Source organism: Equus caballus, chromosome 15, assembly GCF_041296265.1.
Source record: "Equus caballus isolate H_3958 breed thoroughbred chromosome 15, TB-T2T, whole genome shotgun sequence".
NCBI lineage: Eukaryota > Metazoa > Chordata > Mammalia > Perissodactyla > Equidae > Equus > Equus caballus.
In genome coordinates, this window is record NC_091698.1 from 44311600 (window position 1) to 44335842 (window position 24243).

The 24243-nt window shown below is 46.1% G+C and overlaps 1 protein-coding gene across 7 annotated transcripts in view; it reads left to right on the top strand.

Moving 5' to 3' along the window:
- Positions 1–24243, top strand: part of SLC4A5 (solute carrier family 4 member 5) — a 115871-nt gene that overhangs the window by 51864 nt on the left and 39764 nt on the right. For all 7 annotated transcript variants that reach the window (XM_023618857.2, XM_023618861.2, XM_070235284.1 and 4 more), the window contains 3 exons: positions 20078–20238; positions 21055–21210; positions 22513–22608. In XM_023618857.2, the coding sequence (XP_023474625.2) occupies positions 20078–20238; positions 21055–21210; positions 22513–22608 (413 nt within the window). The remainder of the gene's footprint in view (positions 1–20077; positions 20239–21054; positions 21211–22512; positions 22609–24243) is intronic.

A 24243-nucleotide genomic window follows, 5' to 3' on the forward strand; every position in this document is an offset into this window, starting at 1 on the left:
GGGGAACCATGTAGTGAAGTCACAGGAGCCGATGGAGGATCAGGGTAAGGAGTAGTGCTGGCCATACCCCAGTGCTTGGGACAGAGCGGCCTCTAAACTGAACTGGACTGGTCACTGGTAACAAAGGCTGCCGAGAGCCAGAGGAGAAGGAAGGATATGGTAGGTGGCAGCAGGCAGGGCTGGTGAGAGGAGCAGGGACCCTAGGAAGGAAGTTGACAGAGTCTAGAAGAAAGACTATACCAATGTTTCTCAACCTCTTTTTGTGTTAGCCCCTCCCAAAGAAACTTTTAATTTAAATTAACTTTGTTAAATTAGAATTTGACTTAATTTTTTTCTTTTTTTGTTTTGGTGAGGAAGATTGGCCCTGAGCTAACATCTGTTGCTAAACTTCTTTTTTTTCTTCTTCTTCTCCCCAAAGCCCCCTAGTACATAGTTGTATATTCTAGTCGTAGGTCCTTCTATTCTGCTATATGGGACGCTGCCTGGCATGGCTTGATGAGCAGTGCCACGTCCATGCCCAGGATCTGAACTAGTGAAACCCTGGGCCGCTGAAGCAGAGTGCACAAACTGAACCACTCAGCCACCAGGCCAGCCTCCTAATTTGTTTCTAATAAGAGAAATTAAATACTAAGGAATAAGATTTTGTGAGGTAGGGTTGAGCTTTGGAATGCCACAAACCATTGTAATATCTAAGATTGTTTGCACCTGCCCCAGTGGCCTAGTGGTTAACTTCAGCACGCTCTGCTTCGGCAGCCCGGATTCACTTCCTGGGCACAGACCAACACTGCTCTGTTAGTGACCATGCTCTGCTGGCAGCTCATATACTAAAAAATAGAGGAAGATTGGCACAGATGTTAGCTCAGGGTGAATCTTCCTCAGCAAAAAAAAATTTAATAAAATGAAATTGTTTGCTCCCCCAAGAACCAATTTTCACCCCCTTAGGGGCAATATTGCCCCAGTTGAGAATGAATGGACTAACTGCCAGCTGTGCCCAGGACTGACTTGGCCTGGGGGCCACCATGACGCCCAGAGCCTGGCAGCTGCCGCTAACCACAGCCTGGGCTCCTCTCTCACCCACCAACCTCACTCACCTGGGTAGTGGCTCTGCAGAGTGGGGAGGGGCCGGTTTCCACATCTCCAAGCTTCCCAGCTCTTATCTCTCCTGGAATAAAGGCCATCGAGTGGACTAGCAGATCCCTGTGGGCCTCAGGGAAGGAATGAATTCCTAGCCTCACGGCTGAGCCCAATCCCTGTCTGGAAGCTGTTGAGCCTGTTCCTAACAGCTCATTCAGTGAGCCCTCGCTGTGTGCTCAACGAGTCACAGGCCCATCTTGTTCAAGCTGCACATCAACCCTGAGGAGGTAGGAACTATTATTATCCCCATTTTATAGATGAGGATACTGAGGTTTCCAGGGGCAAACAGCTTGCCAAGGGTCAGAGCTCGCAGGGAGCTGACGCTGGCTCCTAGCCCAGGCCTGTCTGACTCCCCAGCTCGACGGCTTATGCACTTTGTCATGCTTTCCCCAGTTTCTCAGCCACCTGTCTCCCCTTCCTCCAACTTCCAGGGACTCTGTTTTGATTTCCAGGGAAGGACATAAGTCTGGAGGGAATTGCACTGGGGTTGGAGATAAAGGGGAAGCCACAGAGCCCGGGACATCTATCCAGGGCTGACAAGAGAGGGGCGGACGTTTCAAGTGACCGGAGCCCAGTCTGGGCTATTGTGGGTTAGTGCCTCTGAGGGGCTGGTGCCTCGCCTGACCAAGTGCCCTTCCTGTCTGAGTCTGGCCAATAGAGAGAAGCAAAGTTAGGAGGAGCCTTCTTAGAGGCCCAGGAGAGAGAGGGTGCCTTCTCCCCACCCTGAGCAAGGTCTGTATCCAGAACCCCTGTCAATAATGGCCAGGACCAGACCCTCCAGGGGGCCTACCACATACACCCACAGAACACTTGCTGAGAAGGCCTCAGGGCCCTCAGAGACCTGATTGTCTGTCACCATAGACAAAACACCCAGTTTCTAGTCTCTCTGAGTGTGATCCACAGAGCCTTCCACACTACAGACCCTGCAATGAAACTGAGCAATTATGGGTGATGATGTTTCTAGAAGGAAGCTCCTCCTGAAATATAAAAGGGGCTTAGGGGTTACTATTTGCAAGCTGATGGCTTTCCCCACAAGGCAGGCTTTCTGAGGATAGTGTCTAAGGGGACTCTGGAAGGGCCTCAGTATAACCAGAGTGGACCTTAAACCAAAGTGAAGGGAAGTGGTGTCTAGAAGAAATTTAAATGGCTGAACCCCATTCCAGGCAGATCTCAGGGAGGAGCAGCCTGAGGGACAACTTGGGGGCAGGAAGCAGTTGGGGGAGAGAAGCTGAGGGCCTCCCTACTTCCATCCCTTTTCTCTACTTCTGCCCTACCCTCCTTTAATCTCTCCTGCTAACCCCATCTGGTTTCCAGCTCGCTGTTGGAGGTATGACCAGCCAGCCTCTAGAGAGGTCAGAGGAAGGGTTTGGCCATTGGCCAACAAGTCCACCTGGGCCTGGACAGCTGCTGCAGCCTCCTTCAGGCAAACTGCAATAGTAGAGGTTCTTGGGGCCAGGCCTGTTTGGAGTCTGTCACCCCCACAAAAGAATGGGAAGCATTTCCCTCAGCTAACAGTCTGTGGGGTCCACTTAGGAGGTCTAGGAAGTATCCAGAATCCAAGAATCAGCAAATCCTAGTGGGTTCTAGACCTCCTTGGAGTAACAGGGGAAATGATGGGGAGGTGGGGACAACCCTTCGCACAGGCCCTGGGAGGGTTGCAGGTCTATAACCCACATCAAAGAGAATGGGGAAAGGGGCCCTTTAATAAAAGTATTTAATTTGCTGCAGGAGTGTTTGCTTTATTGAGTTAGGAGATTAACAGGGTGAAAAATCTCAAATCCGTAAGGAATTTTCCCCGGCGGTGCTTTGTCGGAGGTTATTAATTTGGGGGATGTTTTGGGCCTTGGAGAAGGAGTCACCCCTGGTCGGATTTAAATGGCTTTTTCAGCTCTGCTGAGCCTTGCCCCTGTGTGTATAATGGGGACTGTGTATGCAACCGTCATTTCTAATGTGATCAATGCTGGTAGGTCAGCCTGTTAATAAGATAGATTTTTGTTAACTCTGTCTCTTTAGCATTCCCCGCTAGGGAAATGCAGCTGGCCATATGCTGACACTGACCTTGCCTGAAGGGAGGGCTGGGTGAGGTGGGGCGTGGGTGGGGACCCCGTGAGCAAACAATTTACCCAGCGTTCCAACCTCTCTCAAGCCACAGTCAGTGTGGCTGCAAGGGAGTGGGGGAGGTGGAATGACCTGAGTTGGAAGCAGCGCAAGTGTGGAGGGCCCTTGGGGGTTACTCAGAAGTAGCTGGAGCTCAGAGCCTTCCAAGAGCTCTGAAACAAATTCCAAATCCAGTCTCCCTCTGATCTCCACTAGGAGCAGACCAAAAGCGTGAACTTGCCAGGAGGTTCTTATGAGGCACACATGCTCTGAGAACATTCCTGAGATGACCAGGAAAGGGCAGAAAGAGGGGCAGGAGAAGTGGGTCAGCTTAGTTGGGTCAAACCAGATCAGCACATTTTCAAAAACCCTAAATGTTTCTCTGCACGTAGGCGGGAATGCTTTCTCACTCTATACATGATGGAGGAGAACGCCGGAACTGTGCCTCAACCCTGGGACTGCTCCAGCTTAAGATCTTGCAGAATGTCTTCCCAGCATTGTTTCCCCTCTTAGTCTGGGGCAGAATGCAACCCCAGCCTTCTGGTCTCTCCATTCACCTGGGATCACCCTTGTGGGGCCAGAGCTGCCCACTATGTATAAACCAGAGTGGGAAGCTGAGTGCACCTAGCGCAGAAGTCAGCCAACCTCATTTGTTCATTCAACTCATATTTGCTAAGTGCTTACTATCTGCGAGCCCTGGACCAGGTGCTGAAGATACAAAAATGAAGACGGCAGATGCCATCCCTGTCACTTGGGCTCTCAATCTAATGGGGCACAGAGGTGAAGAACCAGGCATTTGGTGATGGGGATGCTATGAAAGTACAGTGTAGGGGCACCTAACCAGACAGCAGGAATCAAGGAGGACGTCCAGGAAGAAGAGATGTTCACACTGAGACCTCAAGGATGGGTTAAAAGTTAGCCAGGAGAGGCTACAGAAGGGAGAAGTGGCCTCTGGAACAGGGAAAACAGACACACAGAGAAACAGGCAGAACTCTGTGGCTAGATTGCCAGAAGTTTCAGGGGTGATCATGCAGTCTTATGAAGCCCATGTGGTGGAGTTTGAACTTGATGTTGAGACCTTCGGAGGACTGCTTAGGGGTTTGGGGTGGGAGAGGGACAAGATCGTCTGTTTGAGAGAGATCGCTCTGGCTTCAGTGTGGAGAGTGGATTAAAGGAAGCAAGACTCAGCCAGTTTGGAGAGTTGTCTAGGAGAGAGGTGATGAGACCCTGAACCAAGATGGAGAGAAGGGGTGGATTTGAGACATATTTTTTTTGAGCATGTAATTTATTTTATATATGTAATTTGAGCATGTAATATACATATGAACATAATTATATGCTTTCTCTCTATATAATATAGAGAATAGAATTCCTTTTAAATAGACTTTACTTTTTAGAGCAGTTTTAGATTCACAGCAAAATTGAGCAGAAAGTACAGAGATTTCATATATACCCACAGTCTCCACACATGCCTAGTCTCCCCACTGTCAACATCCCCCAAGAGAGTAGCACATTTGTTACAATCAATGAACCTGCATTGACACATCATTATCTCCCAAAGTCCCTAGTTTATATTAGGGTTCACTCTTGGAGTTGTACATTCTAGGGGTTTGGACAAATGTATAATGACCTGTATCAGCCATTATAGTACCATACAGAGTAGTTTCACTACCCTAAAACCCTCTGTGCTTCATCTACTCATCCCTTCCTTCTTTCTCCCTAACCCCTGGCAACCCCTGATCTTTTTACTAGGTTTGAGAAATATTTTAACAGGTAAAATTGACAAGACTTGATGGCAGATGGCATATGGGGGAGAAGGATAGTCAACGAGATGCCCAGGTTTCTAGCTTGAGCACGTGAGTACCTCATGGTAGCAATTTAGGAAACACCAGAGGAGGAAGTAGTAAGGCTCTGTTATATTGGATTTGTTTTGTTTTGTTTTGGAGGTGGTTGATGATGAGTTCCATTCTGGACATGTGATGTGTGAGGAAACCCCGAGTGGAGATGTCCAGCAGGTCATCATGTAGACAGAGAGATCTGGAGTTCAGTAGGGAAGCATCAATTTGTGAGCCATCAGCATTTAGATGAAGATCAAATCCATAGAAAGGGATAAGGTTGGCCCCTGAGATCTGTGGAGTGACGAGAACACCCAGGACAGAGCCCCCAGGAGCACTAACATTTAAGGGATGGGCAGAGCAGGCAGAACCCACAATGGAGACTGAGAAGGAGCCACCAGAGAGGTAGGAGGGGAATGAAAAGAGTGCTGCATCCTGGAAACCAGGAGGAGAGAGACATTAGGATGGAGGGAGTGGCCAACAGGTGGGGGAAGAACTGAAGAGCACCACAGGATGGAGCGACCGAGAAGACCTGGGGGGGAGATGGGCCAGTGGGTGGAGAAGAGAGTCAGAAGGACGAACGTGGGTTCAGTTGGACAGTTCTTCCAAGATGCTCATCTTGGAGGACAGGAGTTAGAGAAGTCTCTCAGGGAGAACAGGGGTCAAAGGAAGATTTTGGGTTTTGTTTTTGAGGATGAGAGAGATCTGAGCAGATTGAATGCTGACGAAAAGGAGCAGATGAAAGAGAGTGGTTTGAAGATGCGAGAAGCAGAGAGGCACTGCTGCATAGAGGGTGCGGGGCCCCAGGGTCAGGTTTGGGGGCTCCCCGAGCCAGGAAGGCCCACACCTCTCCCCTGTGATAGGCTTGAAGGAGCAGAGGCCAGGGCAGCTGCAGCAAGGTTTGGAGGCTCGTAGCAGGAGTTGAGAGAGTTCTGGGCTGGTGATTTCCAGACTGGTCTCTCGTTTGAGGAGAGGAGAGTGGAAGAACAGCCTGGAGGAATTGCAGATTGTCAGGTGGTCCTGAGGCAGGTGAGCAGCTCCAGGCCCCATGGCCATCCTGTTTTATTGCAGTGGAGCCACGCTTGGAGATTGGTGGTCAGATGAAGGTTTTTAATGTTGTTTGACTTTGACTTGATGCTTCTCTACGGGTCTGAATAATCACACTATTTGTCATTATCAAGCTACTTTCACATCCAATATCTAATAGGGTCCTTCCCTCTCTCTTCATTAGTCAAATGCTGATACCAGATGCTTCTGCTGGGCAAGCGGGAAAAAGTGGTTTTATATGAATCAGAACCCGGATCACGTCTCAGGTAGAAGTGGGCAAGGTGCTGCCAGGCCTCAGAGGCCCAGGTTCCAGCCAGTGCTCTCACCTGCAAGTGATGTGAACACAGAATGGGCCATTCTTCCCCCAGGGGCTTAGTGATCACTTACAGTTAGCACAGCCCAGCTGGTAGGAGGGTGGAGGTAGGGGAGGGTGGAGGAGGGGGTCTTGCATGAGACCAGCAGGGACTACCTTCAAAGTGCCTGCAATCAGGTTGGGGGGACACCAGTCCACACCCATGCAGACAGCCAAGCAGTGGCGCAAGGCCATCACATGACGGACCCAGCATGGTAAGATAGGAGTTGGCCAATGAGTGTGATAGGAAGGTTAGTTAAGTGAGGAGAGAAGGCAGGACTCCTCCTGATGGGGCGTGACTGGCTGGCAGCTCCTCAGAGCCCCTAGTGGCTGATCAGCAGGGGGACCACCTCCCCCTAAACAAGGACATCCTTGGATAGCTTTCACAGTTGTAGTTGTTGAGAGCAGAGGAAGCTCACCATCAGACCACCTTACATGTCAAGACCCCAGTTGATTTATCTATATCTATATATCTATATCTATAGATATTTACATATCTAAATGTATGTATATTTTAACTTTTTATTATGGAAAATTTCAAACACAAAATGTAGAGAAAATAGTATAATGAACCTCCATATATCCATCATCCAACTTCATCAATGATTAATATTTATCTATTTCCCCACCATTTATTTTTTGTTTGCCTTTAGGGGTTTTGTTTTTGCTGGAATGTTTTAAAGAAAATCCCAAATTTTGTAAACATTTTAGTACAGATCTTTATGAAATTAGGTTTCTTTTATAAATACAGACACAATGCCATTATACCTCCTAACAAAATTGAGACGAATTCCTTAATATGATGAGATATCCAGTCTAGATTCAAATTTCCCTTATTGTCTCAAAAACATCTTTTTTTACTCTTGGTTTGTATAACTTAGAATCAAAACAAGGTCCACACATTGATTTTGGTGGTTGTGTCTTCCTTCTTGTTAGGATCAGAACCGTCAGACTCTAGAGATGCCAAAGGAGTCTTTGAAAATCCTCTGGTAGGCGCTCTTTGTGCTAACCTAAGAGCCCCCCATCCCATATGTCCAGCTCCAACAATCACAGCCTAAGTACGAGTGAGCTGTCTGGGCCTGTGTATGATGCTCAAGGGAGAGAGAAATGCCATTGTCATTGCCAGGACATTTTAGGCTGTAGGTAGCAGAAACTCACTCAAGCTAACTTATGCAAAAAGAGGACAGCGTCAGCAGGATATGGGGTGACATCATAGTACCCAGGGATGGTCAGATCTGTTAAGGGCTGGACCTGGGAAAGCAGGCTGTCCTCTCTCTTTGCTTCTGATCTCTGCTTCTCTCTGGAATCTTCTTTCCTCTTCAGCAGCTGGCTTCCTCCTCTTGTCCCTGCCCTTGGCCATTCCTTAGCCTCCATGTGTATGTCTGTTCTACTCAAGGGACCATTCCAGAGTGCATCGCTGTTCCTCAATCCCAATTCCTAATTCTTCAAAGTGAATCTGATTTGCCCAACTTTGGTTGTCATCACTGTAACCCAGATCAGAGTTACAAGGAGGTGTGGTGAGGGTTGCCCATGGCCTGGGGAGCACATCCCCATGGATGGCAGCAGAGCGGACACCTCAAATACGTCTTTTCCACAGATGTAGTGGTGAAGATATGCATTTTATATAATCTAGTCTTTGGCTGCTGTTGTACTCATAATGCCAACCAGAGCTTTCAGAAGTCTTCCATGAGAATATAGATGGCAGGGGTTTGTAAACCCTCCCCTGTCTTGGACAAGCACCTCAGAGCTCATGCTGAACCTTTGGACGTGGACGTGGACTGATGTCACCACAGCACCACAGCAATCCCTAGGCAGTGGAGAGTGAAAGCTCTACCCTGTGGGTCTCGGAGAACTTTGAAAAGCGTCTTATCCACACCTTTCTTCTTTCATCCTAAAAACATTTTAAGAGATTTTGTGTTAGGTTCTGTGGGAGAATTTAAATAAGTAAGATATGCATCTTCTCTGGAAGTACTTAAGATCTAGTGCAGATGTCAACAGACTTTTTCTAAGGGCCAGATAGTAAATATTTTAGGCAGCTTTTTGTCTTTATGTGATCTCTTCCTGCTCTTTTTCTTCTCCTTTTCCTTCTTTTTCACAATATTTAAAAAATATAAAAACTATTCTTAGCTAGCTGGCCATACAAAAACAGGCGGTGGGACACTGTTAGCCATAGGCATGGTTTTTTAACCCTGAGCTGGTGTAAAAGGCAGGCGTGTGCCCATACACACAGATAACTAAAACCCAGGGCAGTACGTGTGAAGTGGTGAGAACGCAGCTCTAGCGTCGAAAGACTTGCCTCAAACCCTGTCTCTGATAAGCTGCGTGACCTTGGGCAGGCTCCTCACCCTCCAAGCGTCTCAGTCTCCTCACCTGTGCGATGAGAATAGCAGCAGACCTTCCTGGTGGATCAATTTGAGGATTAAATGAGGTAACACATGCAAAGTGCTTACCATAGCACCTGGCACATAGAAAGTGCCCGGTAAGCTTTAGCCACTGTCCTTATTGTTAAGTGCTGTATGATAAATGACACAAAGTGCATGGGAGTCAGAGGAAGGAGCAGTCACTGCAAGCTGGACCCCCGAGGAGGCTTTGTCATGGAGGAGGTGGCCTTTGAACTGGGCCCTGACTAGTGGAGGTGGAAGAGAGAGCATCCACATGGAGGAGAGGGCCTCTCCTGAGAAGCAGTGAGGAGAAGGAGCCAGCGGACTCTGAGCGGGACTGACAAGTCTCTAAATGACAGTCCCACAGGGTGATTATAAATGCCTCCTGGACACACAGACAAATGGTCCTCAGAGATGTTTGGCTTCAGAAGCCTTTCCCTGAAGGAGCCAGTTAGGAATTTGCCAGTAGCTTTGTCTGATGCCATTCACTTAGCTGAGGGCTCCCCCTTCCCCTGGAATGAAGACACGGTGTGCAGCGGGACGGACGCTTCACCAAATGCATGAGCTTGGGCACAGAGCCTCCCACCCCAATTCCATTCACCACAGCTCCTGGGAAGACACAGCTCTGCCCCATCCCAGCCGCTGCACCACTGGGTGCCCTTTCTGGGAGGACTTGTTTCTCCAATAATGCCCAAATTCACTGCTAAAGTGAAGGCCCTGAGAGCAGGCTCCTAGGACAGCAAAAGGAGAGTTTGTCGCAGGGAGTTAGTCAGCTGTGGAAGGGTGTGGAATTCAATCCACAACAGTCTACGACAGAGGTCTTCACTTGTCTGCTCCCAGTCCCAGGCAAGTCTCAGCTGCAGAGATGGAGGATTCCAAACATCTTATCCTAATTCTGTTAAACATTTGAATCATTTAGCTAATCTGCCTCATTCTGATTCTATATCTTTCTGATGGTATTTTGGCTTTCCCTGTACCTCTGCCTAAAAGGAGAGAATGCAGGGGCTAGAAGATGAGAGTAACTAACCCATATAACTGTTGTAAATCTCATCTTAAACTAAATAATTGGCCTGCGGGTTTATCCATCAGCTCTTGTGAGCTTGGTTAGCATTAGTCAATATCCCTGGACTTAACCATCTCCAGGAATATAAAAAGACAAATTTCTGAGTCCAGTCTGGAGTAGATACCCCAAAAAGCCTGTGAGGTCTTTCTGGTGCTTATCAGCTCCTGCTGGTACCTTCGAAACTTCTGTATATATGTGTTGACCCTTGACTCATGCCACCTACTCAGTCTTCTATAATTTGTAATCTTTCAAATTCACTGTCAAGTTTAGTTTGTGAACATACACACCATACCTGTAGTTTTAATCAGTTGTACAAACGTTTTGTAGTATTTCACATACGTATTTTAATGCATGTGCTTGTTATTATGTTGTAAGAATTTGTCAAATATTGTAGGAATGGGCAAGAATTTGCTTAGGAGCTCCCCTTTTGGAAAACTTTCTTCCCATAAATCACCTCTTGATGCCTCTGTCAAAACTGAAACTAGGGAGTGTCTGATGGTTCCTCAGACATCTCCAGGAAAATTCTTCACTGGCCCGTAAGAGAGTTAATACTGGCCTTTGGTTTCTGCTGGAAAATTCAGGGCACTAATATGACTCAATGTGAAGTTAAATAGCTTTGCTGGATAATGGGGAAAAACTCATTCACATTGCTTTTAAGAAATGAATCTGTTAGAGTCACAAAATTTATTACCAACAGAAAGTAAAAACTCCATGTCTTGATGCTTTGTAACTGACACATGGAAGTCCAGTCTTTGGATGACGGGTGATGGGGTGGGGATGGGAGAGTTACGGAATAAAGTAAATGAGGCCACTAGATAGAGAATTATCACACTGTGGGTGTGTACTTCACCCCTTTTGGGCAAGTAAACTGAACCTCATCTAAGAAACAAATTCACACAAATGTAAGTCTTAAAGCAAATATTTAGAGGCAACATAACCTTAACATGAAAGATTGCGTTCTATAAGAGATTACATATTTTCTTTTCTTTTTTCTTTTTTTTTTTTATTGAGGAAGATTAGCTCTGAGCTAACTACTGCCAATCCTCCTCTTTTTGCTGAGGAAGACTGGCCCTGAGCCAATATCTGTGCCCATCTTCCTCCACCCTACATGTGGGACACCTACCACAGCATGGCTTTTGTCAAGCAGTGCCATGTCCGCACCCGGGATCCGGGCCGGCAAACCCCAGGCCACCGAGAATCGGAACGTGTGAACTTAACCGCTGCACCACAGGGCCGGCCACAGGAGATTACATATTTTAAAATCTTTAAAATTAGGATGTTCAGGGGCCAGCTCCGTGGCCGAGTGGTTAAGTTCGCGAGCTCTGCCGCGGCGGCCCAGGGTTCGGATCCTGGGCGCGGACATGGCACTGCTCATCAGGCCATGTTGAGGTGGCATCCCACATCCCACAACTAGAGGGATGTGCAACTAAGATATACAACTGTGTACAGGGCGGGTTTAGGGAGATAAAAGCAGAAAAAAAAAAAAGATTGGCAACAGTTGTTAGCCCAGGTGCCAATCTTTAAAAAAAATTAAAAAAATAAAATAAAATTAGCATGTTTTAAGGGGAATTTTTGCAAACAAATTAAACAGGACACAATTTAATCATATGGATATGTGAAATAAGTACAGAAAGTACTTATTTATTACTTATTATCACAATGTACTTATAACAAGTACTTATCACAGTGTTCCTCTCTAGTCTCCAGATGTTATGCTTATCTAACGACACACAATGGCCAGATCATTATTTTGTCTTCTCAAAGACCTATGTCTTCCTTTTAAAAAGTAGGGATGTCTGATTCCCGGGCCCCTGAGATTCTGATGTCATTAGTCTGGGGTTCAGCTGGATGTTGGGATGTGTAAAAAGCTCCCAATGATCCTAACGCAGCTAAGGCCAAGAGCCGCTGACACACCTGCTAGCCAGGGTAGGGTCAGTGGGGGTGTAATTTAAGTCTCCTTCTGAAGGTGGGGCTAGAATTCAGGTCTCTTGGTTTTCAGCCCTTTCCTGATAAAAGGAGAGCCTCACTCCTCTCACATCCTGTGGTTTGAGTGTTGGACAGCCTTGGCTGTGCCTGGTGACTTGCCCCACATGCTTTCTACTGCTCTTGATATGAACTGAACAGTGACTTCTGCTAATGGTATCTGTGACCAAATTACTAGTCACAGAAAAGGCCTGAGTTCTAGACACACTTTGCGTGACAGCGAACTGCTTTCCGTGACATGTGACTCTTTGAGGTTCTGTTCAGCTCCATCCCAGCTGGGAGAGGGGCACCTGCTGCCTGCCCCTGGCCAGGACAAAATCCCCGAGAGTCCTTTTCCAGCCAGAGATTTTCTTTCCGCTTGACCTGCCTCTCCAACTCTAATTCCCCACTTTTTGAAGCCAACTGTGGTATAAAGGTCACTTTGCAGTAAGTTGCTTGGGATTACACATTAACCATTTTATCAAGCTCCGAAGAGTTTTTAAGCCTGGCTTTAGTGAGAAGCTTCTTAAAGAGCCCATGCCTTTATTCATTCTGAAAAGTGGTTAAATATTTTATTGTGGAAAATTCAAATGTATACAAAAGTAGTATATAGGAGAATGAACCCCCAGGGACCCATCACCCAGTTTCAGTGGTTACCAGCAAACTCCTGGCCAGTGTTGTGTCTCTATGCCTCACCCACTACCCTAGATACACAAATGGGATCATGCTGACAACATCTTTCTATCTGTAAATGTTTCAGCACGTGTCTCTAAAAGATAAGGCCTCTTTCTTTCTTTCCGAATTTTTTTTATTGTGATAAAATACACTTAACATAAAATTCACCATCTTAACTGTTTTTAAGTGTATAGTTTAGTGGCATTAAATAGATTCATAATGTTGTGCAACTGTCACTGCCATCCATCTCCTTAGTGCTTTCATCTTATAAAACTGAAACTCAGTACCCATTAAACAATAACTCCCCATTCCCTCCTCCCCTCAGCCCCTGGGAAGCACCATTCTTCTTTCTGTCGCTATGATTTTGATGGCTCTAAATGCCTCATATAAGTGGAATCATACAGTATTTGTCTTTTCGTGACTGCCTTATTTCACTTTTCATAATGTCCTCAAGGTTCATCCATGTTGTAGGATATCTCAGAATTTCCTTCCTTTTAATGGCCGACTAATATTCCATGGTATGTGTGTACACATGTTCCTTATTGGTTCATCCATTGGTGGACACTTGGGTTGCTTCTACATTTTAGCTACTGTGAATAATGCTGCTGTGAACATGGATGTACAAATATGTCTTCAAGACCCTGTTTTCAATTCTTCTGGGTAAAGGCCTCTTTCTTTTCAACACAACCACAATACCACTGTCACATCTAAAAAACAATGACAGTAATTCCTTATTTTCATTGAGTTATCCAGGCAGCGTCCATATTTCTCAGATCATCTCGTATTTTTTTAATATGATTGGTCCACATATTGCGTTTGGGAGATGTGTCTCAAATCATTTTTAATCGACAGGTTCCTCCTCCTTTATTTTTCCCTTGTAGTTGTTGTTATTGCTAAAGAAGCTGCATCATTTGTCCTGTATGGTCTTTCACTTTCTGGATTTTGTTCATTGCATCCCTGTGGTGGTGTTTAACATGTGATGGTTGGGTCCGGGCTTATCTGGTTCCTGTCTGAGTGTTTCACAAGACTATTTGATAGGCGGTAGTGTCTGTGTCCACCAGAAGGCAGCTCCTGCCCAGCTGATGTCTGTGTGCATATCTGTGGCGTTACTAGACTGTGATGATCATTGCTTAGATCACTCTGAGTATTTTAAAACACACTTAAGTCCCACGATTGTTGAGCTCTCTTTTCCCTGTCATTTCCTCATGGCCAGACTTCACCCAAAGTAATCAGTGAGGCCTTACTACCCTCAAGCAGGAGGGAGCAAGCATTTAATGGGAGCTGCTCTGGGCAGGGGACGGTAAGGTGACACCAGAGAGGAAACAGTGGTCCTTGTCCTCAAGAAGCTTGATGTGTATTTGGGGAGGCATGTATATACCAAAACAACTGGGAAACACGATTGACTACAATTAATTGTTGTTTTAGCCTCTGAGCCCCAGAAGTCAGGAACTTTGCCTAGAACAGTCTGTAGCAGAGTTGACTGGGCGCCCCCCCCCGCCCCGCCACATATTCTGCTGTAAATTTGTCTAGGATATGACCTAGACATCAAGATTTTAAAATTTTTATGTGCATCCAAGTCAAAGCATCATTGTCCTAGGATAGCGGTTCTTAAAATGTGGTTCCTGGATCAGCAGCATCAGCATCTCCTGGAAATTTGTTAGAAATGCCCAAATTCTTGGCACTCCCTCCCCTCCACTCAAGACCTAGAGAATCAGAAACACTGAAGTGGGACCCAGTAATCTGTATTTTCACAAGCCTTTCAGGTGATACTGAAGCATGCTTGAGGTTGAGAGCCCTGTCCTAGGTGTTTGTTACAGGAGAAACGAGCAGGATAAGTGCAAGAGCTTTGCAGAGGAAGTGGCGCTCTTGCTGAGCAATGGAGAAAGGAGGGGTCAGATCTGGACACCAGAGAGGAAAGAAGACATTCTACTGTGGAGACCCACAATTCTCAAAGGTGATCTCAGACCAGCAGCATCAGCATGCCTGGGAGCTTGTTAGAAATGCAGAACCTTGGACCTCGTCCCAGACCTACTGAATCAGAAGATGCATTTTAACAAGATCTCCAGGTGATTTGTATGTGCATTAAAGTTTGAGATGCACTGGTGTAGAGTATGTACTCCAGTTATAAAATCAGAGACACAAGAGCATAGAATGGCCAGGCTAGGAAGAAGGCTCTGGAGATCTAGTTCTACTCTTTCAGCTGGTGTTTTGGAGTCATTCCAAGGGAAAGAGGCCATGTCCCCTGTTGTATAAGGAGAATGGGACCCTTGTGCACAGAACTGCTTGCCTGCATTGGGACACCAGACAAGTCCAACTGTCCCCGAGCCCCACAGTTCTATAGCGTTACAGAGCAGGGGCTCCTCAACCCTCAGGGCACAGTCAAATAAACTGGGAGCTTCCATGGCCAGGCCACCCTCCTGATGGGTGACCATCCAGGCATCAGTATTTTTTATAATCTCCCCAGGCAATTCTAATAGGCAGCCAGAGTTGAAAACCACAGCTGCAGATCTTAGGTCATCCATGTTTTCATGTTCACTGAAGGGGAAAGTGAGTTCAATTTCTAGCTGTACAAATTAAAAACACAAAATTAAGTTCAGGTCACAGGCTTGCTGTTTCAACATCTGGATTCCCAAAATAGTTGCAAGAAGGACTGGAAATGTGTCCCTAGTGAAGTTGTCAAGTATCCTGGAATTTTTTTAAATCAAGTTCTCAAGGGATGCTGGTAGCAGGAGTCTAGTTCTGCCGTTGCCCTGAAGCTGGAAATAGGTAACTTAGCTTTTCTGCAGGCTGTGCTCAGGTGGGTTGATGCCCTTGTCTGTTTTTGCATAGAGCTAATGTTTTGTGGGTACCTAACACAGTACAAATAGTCCAAGTCCCAGGGAGCGGAGAGGACCAATTGTCCTTGCTATCTGGAGTTAACAGAGGATGTCTCAAAGAGGAGATGTGCTCTCACCCACTCCTTCCAGGTAGAGTTGTATCTATATACGCAGAAAGCTGAAGAATGGGATGTCATGAGAGAGAGCTGCCCAAGAATGTCCGCCCAGAACGTTTATGTAATAGTGTAAAGAGCAATCAACCCAAGTGGCCCCGTGCATTGGGACACATCACACTTTTGGGTGAATGGGGTAAGGCTGTGGAGTAGCAAAAGGGTCTTGAGTGGCAAGGTGACAGTATAATTCATCTTGTGTATTTTTGAGAAAAGAAAGGGCAATGTGATTGCTTGAATAGGAGAAAGACTCTTAGGGAGAAAGTGAGCATCCTCTTGACCAAAACACTTGGGTTTATCTTTGATCTCTTCCTTGCAAACCCTTATGTTAATACAACTTTTAGAAAAACTTTGTCTTGGTATCATACAGACTTGGATGGACCATAATTTAAATGATGTTCTCCCAAACAGATTTCTGCGTTAAAAAAGTCAGCACCACTTTGATGAGTCTTTGAGGCAAGTATCTATGTGGTCTCTGCTCCAGCCTCCAGGTTTCAGGTCTTTACCTTCCAGGGCTTTTCTAATCAAACCTCCCTATCCTGTGTCCATCCAAGCCCCCAGGGCCCCACCAGGTTAACTGGCACCTGGTTAACTGGGCTCAAATAAATGAATTGAATCAGGATGTTAAACACTGATAATGCAAAGTACCTACACAATTGTGTAAAGAGGAAATCTGACAGAGGAAAAGATGTTCAACCTTACTGGTAACCAAAAGAATGAAAATGTGATATAATTTTTCAATTACCAAATGAACAAAGGTGAAAAGGAATGACAATAGTAGAGTTTGAGACACTTCAGAGAAATGTGAGGTCTCCCATACATTGGTGGAAGTGTAACTTGGCACAAGCTTTCTGGAGAACAGTTGGCAATGTATGTCATACACTTAAAAATGTGCAGACTTATGTGGTGACAGACAAGAAATAATGTGCAACTGAAATTTTACAATGATGTAAACTACTATGAACTCAAAAAAAAATGTGCAGACACAGCAACTCCACTTATGAGAGTTCATCACAAGGAAATTGATAAGCAGGGGCCAAGGATATTCAAACAAGCCTTGTTTATAATAAAGAATAATTAGAAATAATATAAATGTCCATCAGGTGAGGATTATTCATATCAATCATGGTCCATTCATACAATGGAATATTAAAGAGCCTTTAAAATGATATGAATATTTATAGACACTTAGAGATACGAAAGAATGTCCATTCCATTAGATATTATACCCTTTCGGTGTCATTAATGTAAAAGTGTGTGAGCTTGTGCATGTGTGTGTGTGCACATATGCATTCATGCACACAGAGATCTACAGTGATAGTCATCAAATATCAACTATGGTGTCCTCTGGTTGGGAGAGCTTTGAATGCCTTTACTTATTTTTTTATTGTTTCTAAAATTACAAAAGCAATATTCCTTATTTTTGTGTTAATAGCTAACCCTAACAGAATGTGCATTATGTGCCAAACACTGCTCTAATTGCTATATACGATTATCATTCCTGAAGAAAACAAAAGTGTGAGAGATTGAGTAACTTGCCCAGGGTCCACAGCTAGTAAATGACGCAGCTAGGGTTCCAAATCTGGTCTCTTGCTCCACAGGCTACGCTCGTACTATGCTAATTAACCCAAAGAGAGTGGAAGTCTCTTAAATCCTCCCCCACCGACAATCCCACTCCTCTCTTCAGAAGTAACCATTGTTAGCCATTTGATGGCATCCTTCCAAAACTTCTGCTGGGCATTTTCAGACACGTGCACAAATACACAGATGTGTGTGCTTCTTTTTTTGATAAAATGGGATGGTATTGTCCATCCTGTTAGTATGCAGAGTTTACCCTCATACTTTTGGCCTCTGAGGGGCATTCTGCAGCGTGGACAAAGGGAATGGATGGGACCATGCCCCTACTGAAACTGGCGGTTTCTAGTTCTTCACCCTAACAGACAAAGCTGCAGTGAGCATCCTGGTGTACATATTCCTGTGTGCAGATGTGTCATGACAGTCCTGTGATAGTTTCCTAGAAATGGACTGCTGGGTGAAAAGACATGCATGCTAAATGTTGAAAGAGATTGCCCAATTCCCCACAACAAGAAGGCTGTGCTGCTGTATGTACAGTGTATACATACATACACTGCATACATACACACACTACACATATACATACATGATATACGTACATACACTATATACATACACAATACACTATATACATATATACATGCACTATATACATACATATAGTGTATACATATACGTACATTATATACATGCATACAGTGTGTACATACATACACTATACACATATGTACAGTGTACATGTACATACATACACTATATATATACATACAGTGTATACATACACTATATACAGATGTACAGTGTATAGGTACATACATACACTATATACATACATGCATACACTATATACATACATACAGTGTATACATACATTCATACACTATATACATCCATCTATTAACTAGTGCCCACCTCCCGACCTGTGTAGTTTTCACCAACACAGGAAGTTGTCAGTCTTTTTCATTTTTGCCAATATGAGAAATGAAGAGCGTTGTTTCATTTGCAATATTTAAATTTTCTTGATTACTAATAAAGTTGAACGTCTTTCATACGTTTTTTATCTTCTCAAAATTGTTCACTTTTCAGTTGAGTAATTTGAGTTTTTCTTATTAATGTGAAGGAGTTTTGCTATATTATAAACATCAGTCCTTGGATGCCCTGTGTGTTGCAAATATTTTCCCAATATGTTGCATTTCTTTGAACCTCGTTTATGTCTTATTTTGTTATACAGAAGTTTTAGTTTATTTTTATGTAACAGAATCTGTCCTTTTTTTCCTTTACAGTTTTAAATCTTGTTTAGGAAGTCTTTCTCCACAACCAAGAATATAAGAATACTCTCCTGTATTTTCTTCTAGTATATTTATATTTTTGTTTACAGATTTAAAAAATTTTATTTATTTATTTTAATTGTGGTAAAAATATACATAAGATAAATGCTACCGTTTTAACCATTTTTAACTGTCCAGGTCAGTGGCATTAACATTCACATTGTTCTGCAGCCATCACCATCATCCATGTCCAGAACTCCTTCACCTTGCAAAACTGAAACTCTGTGCCCATTAAACAGGAGCTCCCACTGCCCCTCACTCAGTCCCTGATAACCACCATTCTGCTTTCTGTCTCTGTGAATTTGACTACTCTAGAAGCCTCAGATATGTGGAATCGTACAGTATTTGTCCTTAGGGACTGGCTTATTTCACCTGCTGATGTCTTCAAGGTTCATCCGTGTTGTAGCATGTGTCAGAATTTCCTTCCTTTTAAGGCTCAGTAATATTCCATTATAGATTTATTTTTGTTTAGACTTTAACCCATGTAGAATTTAATACTGTGTTTGATGAGAAGTAGACGAGAAGTAACTTTTTTATTTTTAGGTTGGTCATCTTTTAAAAAACTCCTCCATCAAAACACAAGTTCCCATGGGGACCCAGGTCTGTTTCTGGACTGTTGTCCCATTGATCCCTTTCTCTGTGTCTGGACTGGAATCACACTGTTTTAACTGCTCAAGCTTTTCAACAAGTTTTCATATCTGCTAAAAGCACCTCCCATTCCCATTCTTTTTCTTTTTTAGACTTTCCCCAACCATTCTCAGACATTTTCTTTTTGAGAGGAACTTTAGAATTAGATAGTCACAGTCCCAAAATACTCCCTTGGGATTTTGATTGGCATAGCTGGAGGCTACTCACTGAGCTGGGCTGAGCCGCTGACATTGCTCGCTGGCAGCTCTCTCCGGGCTGTCTGGTGCTGCCCTCTGTGGGGGGCGTTCAGGCCGGTGCTGCCTCTGTCCCACTGTCCAAGGCCTTCCCACTCGGTTGCCTCCACCCAGCCTATGATTTCAAGGCTTCTAGAAAGGACAAATTACTACATCCTTTGTTTAATTTCTTTCCTTCCCACATGACATTCGGATTTTAACCTAAACTTTCAGAATCCAAATCCAGGGTGGGACACGTGGAAACCCCAGGCCCTGCAGCAGAACCCAAGGGGAAGTCTGTTTGTCAGGGAACGTTTCCCCGCTCCCAGCAAACCACAGCCCACAAGGCAGACACTGAACACGTGTGTGACCAGCCCCAGGTAACCAGGGTCTGGTTGAGGATTTTTTTAATAGCTTTATTGTTATAGAATACCCTAAAGTTCCCTCATTTTAAGTACAACTAAATGATTTTTAGTAAATGTACGGAGTTGTGCGACTATCATGAAATCCAATTTTAGGACATTTCCACCAAACCTAAAAAGATCCTTCGTGCCTATTTATGGTCATTCTCTGGAAGCCACTTTGCCCATGACAGCATCAAGAGGAGTGGGGGACAGAGGGAGGGGGTCCCCAAGAGATCTTCTGCCTGTGAGTCTAGGACCATTGCCCCCAAAATGTGCATAAGATGACATGCAGGCTGATAGCCCTCTCCCGAGGAGACCCAGACAGGGGCTCCTCCTGAGGGCCCTGGCCATGCTGAGCCCCGTCCTCGCCCCTTCCAGGTGGATAAAGTTTGAAGAAAAGGTAGAGGAGGGAGGCGAACGCTGGAGCAAGCCCCACGTGTCCACACTGTCCCTGCACAGCCTCTTCGAGCTCCGGACGTGCCTGCAGACGGGAACGGTGCTGCTGGATCTTGACAGTGGCTCCTTACCACAGATCATAGGTGAGGCAGGGACAAGTGTGGTCCCTGCAAACGGGGGCAGGCCCCCACCCCACACCCCCACCTCTGCCCACCCTTGGTCTGTGTGACGCTCCCACTCTGACACCTGCCTGACTGCAGAGCCCAGGCTATGATGGTCTCATGCTCCCAAGGCAGCGTCACAGTTGCTCCAAATTCAGTTCCACGTGGAGCCCAACAGAGGAAAATGTCATCCTCTGGAATGCTGTCCAGCAATGTAGCAAAAGGGAGAGGGGCTTCTTGGCGTGGTCGGAGACATCTATTGCCATGGCAACCTGTTTCTTGTCAGGGAAAATGGATTGTCCTTCATCTTTAGGAAATTACCTCTCATTTAGTGGAGTGGCAAAGGGAGGGGGTTGGCGGGGTGGCTTGCTTATCATCCCTAAAATTCTTTGTGAATTTTGTTGTAGCACATTTGATTTTGCCCAAAATACTCTTCTAAAAAGAATTCATCTTAGGACTAAACCTATTTAACATAGTACTTTTGTGCTTCTTAGGCTTCTTTCATGTGTACGATTTCATTTACTTTTACAATAGATAGACAGAGAGAACAGAGAATTCTGCACACCCACATGCACACGCACCCACAGCCACACACACATCCTTTTACCTGTGAGGGGGCGGAGGGTGCCCAACTTGCCCAAGTTTCCACAGCTTGCGACAAAGCCGGGACTATTTCCAGATCCCCTGTCACCTTTAGCTCACTTTTAACTCCACTAATAACAGATCAAACTGAAGACCCTCACTCCCCAGGGGCGCTCTGTCCCACCTGGGGACAAGGTATGTTTGTTCCCCACTTAGATGATGTCATTGAGAAGCAAATCGAGGACGGCCTCCTGCGGCCGGAGCTCCGGGAGAGGGTCAGCTACGTCCTCCTGAGGAAACATCGTCACCAAACCAAGAAGCCCATCCACCGCTCCTTGGTTGACATCGGAAAGTCAGTCTCCTCCACCACCAGTGAGTCGGGCTGTAGGCTGGTGGGCATGGGGCGTGCGGGGGCCAGTGTCAGGCCCTGGTGCCCAGTGAGCCCCCCTCGGTGGCCGGAGAGTCTTGGCAACTTGGAGGCTTTCTGGACTTCAGGATCCTGGAGAGATTCTGAGGTCCTGGGGGGTCCCTCAGCCTCCTTCTCTGTCAGGCCTGCAGGGACCCTAGCCACACCCCAATGTTGTCCCCCCACCAAAGCAGAGCCATTTCTAGGAAGAGAGTTGGTTCTCAGCCTGGGCTGCACATTGCAATCCCTAGGGGATTTGAAATGAGTCCTAATGCCTGGGTCCTATCCTGGAGAGTTGGATTCAACTGGTCTGGGGTATGGCCTGGGAGCAGGGAGTTTAGAAGGCTCCCCAGGAGATTCTCATGAGCAGACAGGGCTGCAAAATGCTGGTAGAGATGACTTATTTATGGAAAGGGCTTGAAAGTGTCCCACCAGACCCCCAATAGGAGCCAAGTGCCTCGGCAGAAAACGGAGCACTTCGGGATGGTAGAAGGGGCTGCGTTCATCTCAAGGGCACCAGGGCTTGTGTACCTGGCAGCTGGTGTCATTCTGATTAGCAGATCCCAGGGCCACTAGCGGGGAGTGAATTGTTCCACACACACCTCAAACCTGCAATCTCTACTCTTGATATCCCAGAGCTGAGATGCCCAGACACCAGCCTTGCTGGACCTGTCGGATAAACACAGTAATCAGAATAAATTCATAAATAAAGAACCTTGAGGAATCTCCTTCGATGTATTGTTTAAAACGGAAAGTGTTTAGCATATTTCAGTAACAGCAGGTCCACACTCGACACTGAGTGCCATGTGCCAGGCACTGAACGCTCCATGGGTGTTAACTTGCTTCATTCTCACAATAACCCTGTGACCAGGTACTGCTCTTGTCATACTCATTTTACAGGTGAGGAGCCTGAGGTACAGAGAGGTTAAGTTACTTGTCTGAGGTCACAAAGCCAGTAAGTGGTAGAATCAGGGATGAATCCAGGCTACAACCCCTGATGCCTATTTAATCAATTGTGCATCTAACTCACTTTCAACAGCACGAGCATTTTCTCTAATCTTATTCAGACTATTAACTTGCTTCCCAAACAAAATAAAAACAAAAACCAGAATAACCCAAACACCCTTTTTTCCTGGAAGGGGAAGAGATGTGTCTGGCAGGCGAGTTTTACTGAGGTGAAATGACTGTAAACATACAGACACCGGGCTAACGGGAGAGGCTGCACCACCCCAGCGTGGCTGCCAAACCCCTTCTGTTCCTCCTCCCAGATCGCAGCCCAGCCCGGGGCCCTGCTGCAGGCCCAAGCCTACACCACTCCACGGAGGACCTGAGGATGCGGCAGAGCGCAAGTTATGGCCGTCTGTGTGAGTGTGTCCTCTGCTGCTGCACGACCGCTGTATCCTGGCCGGCGGTGGGGAGTGTCAGCTTTCATAGACTTTCATAGGCGGAGGAGATGAAAACCAGGATCTGCCGAGAAGTCTCAGGCCGCAGGAGAACCCCACCTTTCCCCCTAAACCTGGGCTGCCCTCAGAGCCTAATTTACTACCCACATTTTCTAAATAATGACTCTGAAAAATGCAGCTGTAAATCAAGTCCTGGGATAATCAACCCTCCACCCTCTGTGCTAGGCATTTTTATCTCAGTCTGTACCTTTGTTTTCGCCAAGTTCATCATAAGCCCTGTTTTTTGGTGAAAAGCCTTCTTAGAAACTGAATTAAAAACAGTCTAGGTCCTTTCCCCTGGGACACTTGGAGAATGTTTCCATCACTGGATGACAGTCTTGTGCCACCATGACGATGAAGTGCTGGCAGTGGCAGTCCCCTGTCTGCTAGGAATGGGTGAGGGGGCTTGTGAGGTGCACGGTCACAGACATGGCTTTTCCAGGCCATTCACCAGGAGTGAACAGACTGGTGAGCTATGAGGCAAAGAAAAGAGGGAACCTGGAAAATGTAAAGAAAAAGCAATGTGGAGGAGTATCTTTCTTTAAATCCTTTACTAAAATGCCAAGATATGAACAAGGGCAGCCCCGGGCTGTGCCCCTGACCAGGTCTGAGGAATGATTTGGGGGCAGCATAGCCCCTGCCCAAGGCCTCAGCCACAGCAGGGGTTCACCACAGTGTCTTCTTAGTCCCCTGGTCCTTGGTCCCCTTAGTCTCCCCTGGCCTTGGTTATTCCATGTAGGGATGCCAGGAGGCAGTGGTCAGTGGGAGGCAAATGGCTTTGGGATAAGCCTTCTGCTCAGTTATTCACTGTGTGTGAGGTCACCCTTACGCTTGATGCTGCAGTGGTGGGGACCCAGAAAAAAGGCACAAATAAGTGATTAGAACTTTGTGTGCAGTGGCCCTGTCCCAAGGTGTCCTGGCCCAGAATGCACAGGGGAAGGCACTGGCCTGAGCCTCAGAGACTAAAGAGGAGTTTTCCAGGAGCAAGGGGGAGGAGTTCACCGGGACTGTAGGGCGTAAGGGAAAGAGGGTCGAATTGAAGGGGCCTCTGCGCCCTGCAAAAAAGCCTTTATTCCAATGAGTTTTAAGCAGGCACATACTATGGCCAAATTTTTTTGAGAAAGAATAAACTAGAAGGGAACAAGATTGAAGCAAGAGACTGGGCCCGCATTCAGAGCAAGAATGGAGGAGAGGAAAGGGCCAAGGTGGGATTTAATGACCGGGGGAAAACAGGAGGTGAGGAAGAGGGAGGAGTCAAGGCTGGCACCTAGATTTCTGCTCTGATAGGGCTGTGGATGGGAGGGAGGGGCACTGAGTGGAGTAGGGTCTATGGGGAGTCATTTGGTGGAAGACAATGACTTCTGTTTCCCAGTGTGTCAAGTTTGAGGTGCCAGGTGGGGCTGCCCAGAGCAGTGTGGAGCTCAGGAGAAAGATCTGGACTGACCACCCAACCTGGGCATCCTCAGCCCAAATGTGGATGTGGAAGCCATGGGAGTGGATGTGACTCACCGAGGAGGGAGAGAGGGATGAGGTCTCTGCAAGGGGATGAGGGCGAAG